Source organism: Anarrhichthys ocellatus, unplaced genomic scaffold, assembly GCF_004355925.1.
Source record: "Anarrhichthys ocellatus isolate YVR2014 unplaced genomic scaffold, GSC_Weel_1.0 scaffold9, whole genome shotgun sequence".
NCBI classification, from domain to species: Eukaryota; Metazoa; Chordata; class Actinopteri; order Perciformes; family Anarhichadidae; genus Anarrhichthys; species Anarrhichthys ocellatus.
The window spans coordinates 3,142,995-3,155,346 of record NW_022280039.1 but is presented as its reverse complement, the minus strand read 5'-3'; the positions used below and the strand labels follow the sequence as shown (position 1 = coordinate 3,155,346).

Genomic DNA, 12,352 nt, shown 5'->3' with positions numbered 1-12,352 from the left:
GTGTGTGTGTGTGTGTGTGTGTGTGTGTGTGTGTGTGTGTGTGTGTGGGGGGTTGTATTTTTTTTCTTTTGTGAATGTGTCCAAAGTAACAACCGGTTATTATGACTATTGCATCTAATTATTGAATGTACAGGAACAAGTCTTAAGGTCATAATTTACTCACGTTTGAGTGTTTGCAATTGAGTTCATTACTAAGCTTTATTTTACCAAGTAAAGACGATTTATTTATTTCTAAAGCGGATCAAATGTTTCAATTTCATTTTTGTGTCATGATACAGATGTTATCTGCCGGAGTTCAAATATTGTCACTTGTTTGAGAAAGGTGAAACTGCATTGTAAGAATTGTATCACCACATTGCCAAAACATTTGATCATAGGAAAGTGTCGGTATAACATGAACATGCTAATGTTTTTGCTGTGGCGTCTTGTCACTTTACCTTGAAGATACAAATTGAACTGTGACATATATCACTGCTGATCTTTGTAACCCTCGAGTTGATTTGCATTGAAAATGAGGCAAATCATTTCACCCTGTTGTCTGATAGTCCTGTGTGTTTCAACTCTCCCACAGCACACTGGCCGTGCGCATCGCTGACGACCGCTTCCGCCATACAGAGTGCTATACCTGCACAGATTGCGGCCTCAACCTCAAGATGAGAGGTCACTTTTGCGTCGGAGATGTGATGTACTGTGAGAAGCACGCCAAAGAGAGGTACCAAGGCCCAGAAAGTCCCCCTCAAGCCACCGTGTCACCGCGCCAATAAGTGCCATCTCACACCTGCCCCGCTCTGGACGTAGAGTGCTGCTTGTCCTTCTGAAGCTCCACACCATCTGACTCAGTTATAGACCTTGGGATGGGGCGTGGAGGTGGACACTAGTCTACGAAATGGCAGAGGATGTTCTTTTCTGATCACATTTAACCATACTTTGCAATATTATGATTAATTTTCTTGCCTTTTCTTATATGAGCATTGGGGCTTTGTTTTTCAAATGACCCGTCCTCCGCGGTCTCTTTAGATTATTCTTAGCTGTAATGATGCACAGCTGCCATGGACTCGAGCCACATCACATTGTGCTACGCCAGATTTACATAACGCCAACGCTTTAGACAAACTGAACAGGACTGGCTCTCTGAGGATCTGGATGATCCTGCTGACACAAAGGGACCAAAATCTCACCTACACTGCATGCCATTTAAAAAAAAAAAAAACAAATGTACTGTACACAGACAGTGCTGTGTGGGTGTGTATGGATGCATGCTTTCACATGCAGAAGTGTGTGTGTGTGTGTGTGTGTGTGTGTGTGTGTGTGTGTGTGTGTGTGTGTGTGTGTGTGTGTGAGAGAGTGAGAGAGAAGGAGGGTCCAAGCTGTTACAGATGCAAAGGAGTTTGTGAATTTTGAGCTAGAGTCAGGCCAAAAGCCCTTGAGTTTTTCTATTTCATTTGTAAGCAGAATTTATAGTAGAAATAATGGAAAAAAATACATATTTGCTGACTTGTTTTGTTGCTTATGAGGGACTATAGATGAATTGAATATATACAACTATTTTTGATGTTTTTGTGATTGAACTGTATTCTATAATATAGACCATTTAAATGCATAATGTATGCACAGGACATTTAGTGTGAAAATAATTGATACTACACCTGTCCAGTTGCAGCAGTACTCGGAGATAAACTATGATGTTCGCATTACTTGTGGCACTTAATAAAATCGCACAACTTAAAGCTGCTTCAGTGACGATGACTGTGTTGGAATCATAAGCGTACACGTTTTCCTACATCCTTACTGGGTCTTTACTTTGTAGTGATGTCTGCCCTGTAAGTATTTTTATCGACTTATTTTTGTCCCTTTGCCATACAGGGATGGCAAATATTAGACTCACTTAACTGTCTTTTAAGTTGAATAGACATTTTTTTTTGTCATGGCTGACCTTTTGTTGCTGCTTAGCAGTAAAACACAGGTGTAACTAATTACATTAATGATCTCAGGGCGCTGGAGTGGGGTGCAGCCATTATCAAAGTTTTTAGTTACAGCTGTGCTGCTCCTGCCGGGACTTGACAAAATGTCTGCTGTGAAAATGGCCCAATTACAATGCATGACAATAAATCGTTAACCCTATGTCTTACAGTGTGTAGTAAGATGTGACCTTATTTGAGATTTAAAAAAAAATAAATAAAAAATAGGCATGCAAAATAATACTTGTAATCTTAGAAGACTAACAAACCTAAGATGAAAAAAAGTTGTACGGTTGTCACTGGTGTTTTGGCAGCGCTGGTGTAGAGGTACACCACACATTTGATGATCAACAGCTGACCGAACAAGAGGTATGTACTGAGAATTTGATAGCCTAATTGATATAATGTGAATTATCTGGATTTAATTTGTCATATCCATTTATGTATAAATACAATTATAATAAACTGCAGAGTAAGAATGAAGTTCTTAAAATTTCACTTCGGGGACTTTAATGATAAAAGCTAAAATTAGGATTCCAATCCTAAACGGACCACGTTTTCCATCTGTTGTGTCAAAAAAACAAGACTGTTGTTACATGGACTTATAACATATGCTGTCCATAGAGAAGAACTAATGCATATGAGTTTGGAAGTGCAATGATGACGTACTGTAGTTGGCTAATGACGCAGCAGTCAATCAATGACTTTTTTTTAAATTTAACAAAAAGCAGGCATGTTCAAGTTTGAGAGTTGGTTAACCGAACATTGTCACGTCAGCAGCCAGCAAGGCATCTCCATTAGAAAAACTACACGGATTTAAAAAAAAAAAAAAAATCTACCCATATCTCTATTTATTGAGCCGGAGTTGTCAATCTGCTTCCTGTTCAGATTCCCAGTTCATCGTTGCATGAGCTGATTTGTCATTCAGACTGGTTGACCTAAATACTTAGTAAGCATAGGAATGACTGCTGGTGGAAGTTTACAGCATTAATCAACGGGGTGCGGGGACACATCCCTGTTCTTAGAAGACCGGTTTGACAAGTCGCCAACATTTGACAGTTGGAGTGCAGTTAGGTAGCACATTAGCAGGGTGAGTTATAACTTGTCTTTTAGGACCTCCTAAATGATGAATGTGATGCTAACAAACGGCACTCCACCTAGAATCAAAGATCAATATAAACCATATTCATATAATTCACTCTGCTAACAAGAGAGGGCAGCATTGCTCCAGGTTTTTACAAAATATTATGTAATTTCTTTGCATATATTTAAAAACTGGACTGCAGAGTTTTTCTTTAGGCCTTACCTGCTGCGAGGGTCTCTGAGGACAGAGGGTGTCGCACCACATATGGCACCACATTATGATTTGATAACCTCATAAACTGTGGAAGAAGTGGGTTTAATGTCGCAATAAATCGTTAATTGGAACCATTCACCGCAGGACTGAGTGGTTAGACTGACGGAGCGTCTCAGAGAGGGCGGGCCTTGTGTGTGTGCTGCTGATCACACCACTAGATGTCAAGAAAGACTCGGAAACAGATGAGTGACTTGCGTTTGCTTCCATGATGGAAGTTTTTTCTTTTGTTCATCCACTGGCAGAAACACTAGCCTTAGCTGTGCCTCAATCTCAGCAGTCACTTTGGCTGGGTCACATCTCAGATTGCCCTCTTGTTTTTAGACGTCTGCTCTAACGTGTGATTTGGAGACCAACAGGAACATTCCCAAGAGCTATCATCAAACGGCAAATTCACGTATCGTCTGTCGTCATACATCCCAAAAGCTTGTGTGACTTCCACCAAAATCTCCCCAAAGATATTTTCTCAGTCCTGCTTTTTCAGCCTCTGCGTTGCACCTTTCCTTCACATTCTCCCCTTTCTCAATTCCCCACCTGGAATGCAGTCCAGATGTTGAACAGGGAGAAGGAGAGATTGCCTGCTTGGCTATAAGGAGCGAGTGGGGGCTGCGGGGTGCATAGAGAGAAAATGTTGGAACGACATTAAAGTTTGTCTGGATGCCATTAAGTACAATTTGATGTAATGTGCAGTTTCGGGACGTGACATTTTAAATGGAAACTGTGCTCTCCAGATGAGAGAGATTTGGGCCTTGTGGAGTTGGAGGGGGGTGTTGTACTTGAAGCCTTATTTAACTGCTTGGATAAACAGCCCTCTGTTTCGTTACTGAGCAGGCGCCCATCCACTCCTTGTGCTTTCTTTCGATAATCACGCTGGCTCTCTGAGCCTGCTCCGGTGTACAGTATCATATACAGGAATAACAAACCCGGGGTCCACTGTGCGGGTCAGAGCACAGTGCACCATTATACTGCCGAGCATGCTCGCATGACTGAGGTGACTGCAGTTTGGATATGTCAGTGAACACATGTCAAGCCCAATTGCATAAAGTCCATTTTCAAAAGCTTTCCTGGTTCACCTTCTCATATTATGAAATACTCTCCAGATTTGAAACGCTACAGCCTCCGTCCTCCCGGGCCTATCGTATATCAAGAAGTATTTTTAAAACAGAAGTCCATGGAGTCGGGTACTATACTTTGGGAACTTTCCACACACACAGGCAAAAATGTGAAAAGGAGATCTTGAGGAAGTTTATATGATCTTCTATATTTGTTGGACTGAGCGTGATTCTTGCAGGGGGGGAAATGTCACATTTAAAAAAAGATATTCTTTCAACAGAATATTTGATTTATTGGGCATAACAGTATCAACATGCAGTAGATCTTCAATTATACCTACGTTAAACAGCACATGGTAAGCAAATAACACTCTGTTGACTTTGAATTGGGGCTTCAGATCTTATTACGGTTCAGCAGCTTAGTTTGGCTTGTTAGAACTGCAAGAACTAATTTGCATTCAGAGGTAAGGCCACTTTTATTGCTCTCTTTCTGTGGCCATCACCACAGAAAGACTTGTATTAAAGTATCTATTGCGATGTTTTATAGATGGCTTTCTGTTAGCAATTACCTTCAAGGGGACATGAAAACAACTGCTTCTGTGCTAGAAAAATATGACACTATAACTCATTCAGATAAAAAAAAAAAATCACAAAGTTACCATCTACGATATGGTCAGTAATGACACCTCAGTCTCATTTTATTCTCAAGTTCAAACTGTTCTCTGCTGCCGTAACTCTTTCTGCAGCAACAATATAGAAACTTGTGAAGTGTATCTATAAAAGTCTTTACTTCCTCTCCTTCCCGCTGATTGAATGAAAAGCTTTTGATCTGTTGAAACACACGATACACAAGAGACCCTCAGCCTTCATTCATGACTTTAGTTTGCTCTCCCAATGAAGGCGCACATTGAAATCAAGACCTTCCTGTCTTCTACAACCTGGATGGAAAAGGCCAATTCAAATCAATCAGCAACAAAACAGCAATATGGCATTGAAACAATTTAAATCTTATAGATTCTCATATTATTTCTTCAAACAAATATCCATGGTCTTCTTCTTTGCTCCAAAACGTTTTCTCTTTAAAGGGTTTGCATGTTGTTGCATTTACAGAATTTGCCAGTCTTTCTCTTAAAATAACTATATAGGGATACATCATGATGATGAGGTAATACGTCTTTATTCTCTTACAAATGTGGAGATGCAACATTTTAAATACATATATTTTTGTACTGCAAAAATCTGCAACAAAAGTATTTTTTTGTTTCGTTTTTGTGCAGTTTACCATATAATTTAGGCCAAAAAACAATACATAAAATAGCCTACTGGACTGTCATGAAGTTTGATGAAGACGTGTGGAGTGACATCAGGTGGGTTTACCCTAGCACACGTGAAACCTCCCTCTCTGTCTCTTATTGGACTGTATGCGCTAGGACCGCGGGGACCAGAGCGCAGACGGAATGGGCGCACTTGGGGTAGTAACTAAGTGAGTTTGAGTGTGACAGAGGCAAGCAGGCAAACCCGCTAGGTTTTGGGAATTACACAGAAGCCGATCGAGACCAGCTCACTTTTTATCCGAACGAACAGTTTTTTCCCCGGTTTGAATTTATTTTAAATTGCGCTTGAGAGAAGTCTACACGGGGAACTCAGGGATACACTGAGGAAAACTTTCAAAAGCAGCGACACAACTGACAAAAGTTTGAGGATATACTTTTTTTTTTTTTTCTTTACTTCTTCATATGTGGAAGTGACTGCACAGTTGTGAATCCCATCAACCTCTGGATTAATTAAAGAGTGGGAGATAGCGGTAATCTGGGCACTTCCAAAGTGATGTAAATCCCTCAAGGTAATTAATGCAACTACCAACTTTTAGCGTCAGAATTCTGCGCTTGTTTATGGGACTTGAAGACATTTTGATGGACTCACGCATCCCTTGAATTTCTCTACCATTTGGATCAAGGGGAGTTGCGCGCCAGGGCTGCCATGACATAACGGGACACTCTATAGGAAAATCAAGGGTGCTGAATATTTCTGAAAGGACCGGATGACGCGTGTCCATTGTTGAGCGCAGGGTCTCAAAGTTTACCATTCATTTAAGACCTCACCCACGATCATTTCGTTTCCTCGTGCCCGCCTCACGCCCTCCGAAAGCTTCATGGTGGAGATATGGGATGACTGGAGGCGGGGGTGCAGCTGAGGTGAGATCCAGCAGAAGGACAATGTTTACGCCCGGCGTTGGCATCCCTCTGCTGCCGGGGCGTCTGGTACTGATGCTGCTCCTGCTGTCCGCCTCCGAGCCGCGGCTCTCCCAGGCTTGTCCCGGGTTGCTCGCCTCCACCAGCGGCTGCAGCTGCACGGACGAGCGGTCCAAAACGCACGGCGCCCAGGCGTTTGGGAGACGGGTCAGCTGCAGCAAAGAGGAGCTGCCTGAACCTCCGGATGCCGGCCTGCTGCCCAACAGGACCGTGACTCTGTGAGTTGGAACAGTCTAATGAACTACTGAACTAATATCGTATCACTGAATTATGAGCCGCCTGTTATGGCCTGTGTGTGTGTGTGTGTGGCACTGAGTGGTGAGATCACATGGTGACCTTACATTATGGTGTCATATATGTCCTCAGCAGTATTCCCATAATATCCCATAAAGATTTTATAAGAAAAAAATGTAATTAATCATGATCAATTTTAAGCTGACAGTAGCTGTTTCCATAGATACAGTTGGTGTGAACTATAATTGGCTGAGGATCCACGTTGTATCAAAGGATTTAACTGGATAAATGTTTAGTTTTTGATGGTGCATTTTGCACAAGTGAGGGTACAGTGCTTCAACCATAGCCCACACACCCATGACTCTGAACCCATGACCTTAGGTTTAACTGTATTTAGGACTTGCTGCAGTAATAGGGCTTGTTAGGTCAGAAGTTTACATCTTGATCTAGTTTTAACTCTGTAGTGGAGGGCTGAGTGTCGCCTCTCTGTGAAACATTAAGAAGATCAGTGAGAGGGCAGGCTGACTGTAGCCATCATACGGCCCTGCCTCTTTGACACAACTCTGTCACTTTACATTTGACTCTGAGGCAGATCTCAGCTCCCTCTTTCTCCCATCACCACCAACACCACCACCAACACCTCCGTGTGCACATGGCCCAGCTGACTTGGCCTTACAAAACTAGAATAAACAAAAACACATTCTGAATATTTTATATCTATTTACTGGTGGGTTGGCTGCTACTTTTAATACGGTTACACCCTGTCTCACAATTCTGGTGAGAGAAAAAAAAAAGCCTGAACTATTGAATGAGAACTGGACAGCATTGATTCTGGGAGAGTTTGGTGTGATGTTTTTCAATTAGTGTCTGGACAAAACTTGAAAGGGGCCACATAATGGATCAAACCACGCTATCTTTCGTGACGGATGGACTACCAATCTATCAGTGACACATTTTTTTGGGTGGTGTTTTTGTCCACTTTCTTCACAGCTGCTCAGACTTGAAGTTGTTTCTCATTCCCACAGTATGTTTCTATCTCTGTGCTAATGACCCAGTGGGAGAAATGCTAGCTGCACATGCGCACAATAAAAAAAAGCATGTTCAACTGCCCTACTGCAGCGAGTTATGAGGTAAGTAAGGTATTTAGGCCCCAGGAAAGCCAAAGCCAGACAGCAGTCCATTTATAGGGCCTTGTGTTTCTTCCTTAATAAAGCCAGAATAAACATCTGGGGAACACATTGCTGGAAACCATAGGGGGAAAAAGAGGCTAGGGTGGTAGTGGTCGAGGTGATTGAAGATAATCTTCCATCCCCGCATCTACTCATTTTGGTTGAGTTGTTTTTGTGCAGATGTTTAGCATTCTGATTCACTTTTACGAGGCTATAAACGAGGAACAAACAATACCACCCATAATGCGGCATTTTACCTTTACCTTTCCTGGGAACTCTGGTGTCTGGAAAGTTCATTTTCCTGAAGATTTGCTGAGTTCCTCAAGCGCCCGTGCTCCCATCGTTGCTCATGACATTAGCTCCAGATGTGGAATGTGAGAAGTTGTGTTGATATTCGTGTTATTCCTGACATTCCTCAGTCCGTTCAGAGACTGCGGACAGTATCCCAGGTGCAGCAGGGGAGCTTTCCCCGTGCCCTACACCACCTCGGTCCCTCCCCACATTGGATGGCCTGACAGCCAGCCCTCGCTGTCCATGTCTCCTGGGGCAGCCTGGAGGAATGCTCTCCTCCATGCTGAGCAGGCAAGGGCTGGAGGACACCAGGCCCAGGGCTTCCGGGGCCGGCTGCTATGTGTAATGCACAACAGCTGGCCCCTGTGAACATTCCAGCTGAGGCCCTCAGCCTCATGGGAAATCCCAACGGGGATTTGTTTATTAAAACTATTAGTTGGCTGTTTGTTGTTCCTGCCAGCCATAAAGGAGCAACCAGTCGCAGTAATATTATCACCTCTCATTTGGCTCGTCAATGCTGTGCTGCACTTTGATTACATGACTGCGTGTCAGATTATACACTGCACCATTTCTATAAACTCACACTTATAACTAGTTTAATGATGCATCCTGCTATTCTCAGCCTTCCGCCATGATCGCCAGTCTTCTTGTCCCACTTTCCCTCTTTTTCTTTATCTACAGCTCCCCATTTCTCTCCCCTTCCCACCCCCTCTATCATGAGTTCATCCACACGCAGTAACTCTCAACCTAAATATTTAGTCGTCTTGGTAGGAAACTGCCATGTCCAAACTCCTTCCAGATGTGAGCCTGCGCAGGCTAGTGTTTAGGCCTAATTATGCACGGCTGCAAAGGAGCTGGGAGAGGAAGAGGAGCGGAAGGGTAGAGAGGAGGAAATAGATAAGAGTGTGAAAGCGAAAAGTGCCGTTGTTGAGGGGCAAGTGGGAATAGATGACGGAAGTTGAAAGGAGGCTGAAGTGAAGGACAAAGTTGAGCGTGAGGAGTAGAAGAAGTGAGAAGAGGGAACCAAGAGGGGAACAAAGAAAGGGAGCAGAGCAGGAGAGAGGATGGAGGAGGGAGAGGAGAAGCTTGGCAGGCGGTTCAGAGGGATGTGCCCCTGGAGACTGAAAACTCCCCAGCCCCTGACTAACAGATCTTCGACACTGGGGTGAGAGAGAAAAGGCATAGCGGCATAGCTTCACTTCCAAGGCATTGCTCCATGTCTCTATTATTATTGGTCTTCTGTGTGAAAGAGCAACTTTTGTCATTTTGGTGATGGAAAAAAATGGACACATATATCATACACACATTCAGCCGTAAGCCTCCAAATACACAGAGCAATAATTCCTTTCTCAGCGCTGTGTGCTGGCAGCTGTGTTTTAATGGATGGCAGGCAAATGAAGAGAATGTACAGTGGCAGTCTATGTGTGAACGTGCTGGTGTCTCATAGCTTGTGGTTTTTACCCAAGTCAAAACCGTACTCCCGTGGCGTATTTTGTTGTCATAATTTTCAGTGACTGATGGCTTCGGCTCAGTGGGTGCCAGCCTGAATGAGTGGGCACAGATGCTCAGGGTGGGGGGGGGGGGGGGGGGGGGGGGCGGGGGGTGGGGGGGGGGCGGTCAGCATGCCTGTCCTTGGCCTGATGCCCCCTCACCCAAAACAGCTGCAATGCAAGACAGTTGCTCCCTGCCCGGTTGCACTTGATCCCAGTATGTGGAAGTTGCTGGCTGGTTGTCCAAAGTTCAAGATAAAAATATTTCAACTAGGGCAGTAATATATATCAGTATAAGGCTCACTGTTGTAAATGAACAGTTGTAAAAGTTCCAGTTTTTACTGGGGAGGTGCTGCTGTAAAAGCTTGCTCTTAAAAGCAACAGTTAATACAGTTATTTGCTTTCTTGCCTATAGATGAGAAGATTGATACCACTCTTATTATAGAGAATGGTATCTTCTGATCTTAGTCTCATTAAGATAGCAAATTGTCAGCCTATTCCTCCAGCACGTTTGATGACGTTATTTGAGACAACAAATAACAATGATTCATGAGAACTGTTTTATCTAACTTAGTGCTGGTTCAATGGCCAGAATGTTCTATCACGATATAGGTCATTTCATCGATGATGGTATTTATCACAATACAGCATGTTTTCTGGTAATTAAATAGTCTATATGAAATAACCACATGGTTTTGTGTGAATAAAATACTTGACAAATGAAAAGTACTATGATTGTTGTGATTTAATAAAGAACTTTAGTGCAAAAATAATCAGATTTTCTGAAAAATTTGAGTTTGTTTGATTTTGCAGTGTATGATTTAATCACGATATCATTTCATTGAAAGACAATACATTATCCTATTGACTTATGGTCCAGCCCTAATCTTCCACACAACAAAGTTTAATCTGCCGCTGGTAAGGTTTGGAGGTTGAACGTGTTTATTTAAGGCGTCCTTACAGGAGCTTTTGGTGGAGAGGACAGCCTTGTCTTTACACTGAACCCACATTTGTCAGTTTCCTGTATTAACTTTTTGTTCCATACAACCGATCCTCACACCGTCTGTTTACTGAGTCTTCTGTGTCTCTCTTCACTCAAAGGTAACTCACCTCATCAGTATAATCGATTGGCCACAATATGAATCTGCGTTCCCTTTATTTCACATCTTCGGTCTCTTACTTGTGGCCCATGTGCAGACGGAAAACAAAGGGCCAGCAGATGTGTCAGTGGTTTATGTCGGGTCTGTGAGTCAGTATGTGTTGAGATGGGAGTATGTCTATGAAACATCCTAAACATTCATCTTATCAGCGTCCAGAGAATTCCAATAGCGGTATAGAGCATTTTACCCCAGGCATTCCTGCAGCGATAGGGTTTATTTATGTGGGGAAAGGTGTTGAGAGGAGGGGGAGCGGGCTCCCCTCTGCACATGTTAGGTGGGGCAGCGGTCAGCAATATATCAAAAAGGCAAACAAAGGCCCGACACTGGATACGCTGGGCTTCATACTCAGCTGCAGCACCTGCCAATGCCACACAAACCCCGGGTTTTATTGTGCCCTCGGAGGTCAAGGGAACATGAGTAGAGTGGGACATCTCCACACACCTACTGGGCTGTACTGTAGCTGACGCCCGTTTGGATGATGAATGCGTATTTCACTTATCACCTCGTTGTGTTTGTTGATTAAAGGCTGCGATATTTCAAAACATAGCAAAAACAGAGAGCTGTGTTGTCATAGTAATCTCATACCCCCAAGTGGCTTTTTGTTATTTTAGTTTTTCCTTCCACATTGCTTTCTTCTTATCTTACTCCAAAAATGCCTGACTTTGACTTTTCTTTGCCAGCGCTAACTTCCCTCTCCCTGCATCTGACCACAGCGGCCCCCAAAGTTCCTGCTCGGGGTCGACAACACATGGATACAGACGGAGATAATGGGTGTCTATAGTGGGAATGCCTGTGGCCGGTGTGTGTGTGTGTGTGGGCGTGCGTGTGTGTGTTAGTGTTTCTGATATTCTTTCTCTTGAGAACTAATACGTGACAATAGTGCAGCCATCTACTGGAGTACTCCTGAGTTACTTTTTGATTATTCTCATTCCACATTTCTCTAATAAGTCTCTTAAAAAGTGAAAAGTGTTCACAGAGATTAGTATCCATATTTTAAGACAATGTGGTACCCAACAGCATTTGCTATCAGAATTTGAAACCTTAATGATTTAAAAACGTTAAACTAATAATTTGTCAGCATACAAAGAAAATACAACTCTCATTAACGGCGCTTCAATGCGGGTTTTTAGCCATTGTTACCGACGTAATACGAAATAAGTCAATATTGAGAAAATAACAACATTAGACTTTTTTGGTTTTTATTAATACTGTCCATCTAGGTTATGTTACGAGGAAGTAAATGGGATTTTGAATGAAGTTTGGAACAGAGCCCACACGTTTTGGTTTCACTTAAGCTCTTTATAGACTATAGTTTGATATTTTGGGAGTGTGTATTATTTGCTTTTATTGCCAAGAGTTAGATGAGAAGCTGAGCTTATCTTTGCATAAAGA

At 42.8% G+C, this 12,352-nt stretch overlaps 2 protein-coding genes across 2 annotated transcripts in view; both read left to right on the top strand.

Moving 5' to 3' along the window:
* Nucleotides 1–1,265, top strand: part of pdlim2 (PDZ and LIM domain 2 (mystique)) — a 33,466-nt gene extending 32,201 nt beyond the window's left edge. The window contains exon 10 of the mRNA XM_031849148.1: nucleotides 572–1,265. Coding sequence (XP_031705008.1) covers nucleotides 572–764 — 193 coding nt within the window. The 3' untranslated portion in view covers nucleotides 765–1,265. The remainder of the gene's footprint in view (nucleotides 1–571) is intronic.
* Nucleotides 1,266–5,838: 4,573 nt separating this feature from the next.
* The window catches only part of adgra2 (adhesion G protein-coupled receptor A2), a 35,853-nt gene continuing 29,339 nt past the window's right edge, over nucleotides 5,839–12,352 (top strand). Inside the window, exon 1 of the mRNA XM_031849303.1 lies at nucleotides 5,839–6,834. Within this exon, the coding sequence (XP_031705163.1) occupies nucleotides 6,533–6,834 (302 nt within the window). The 5' untranslated portion in view covers nucleotides 5,839–6,532. The remainder of the gene's footprint in view (nucleotides 6,835–12,352) is intronic.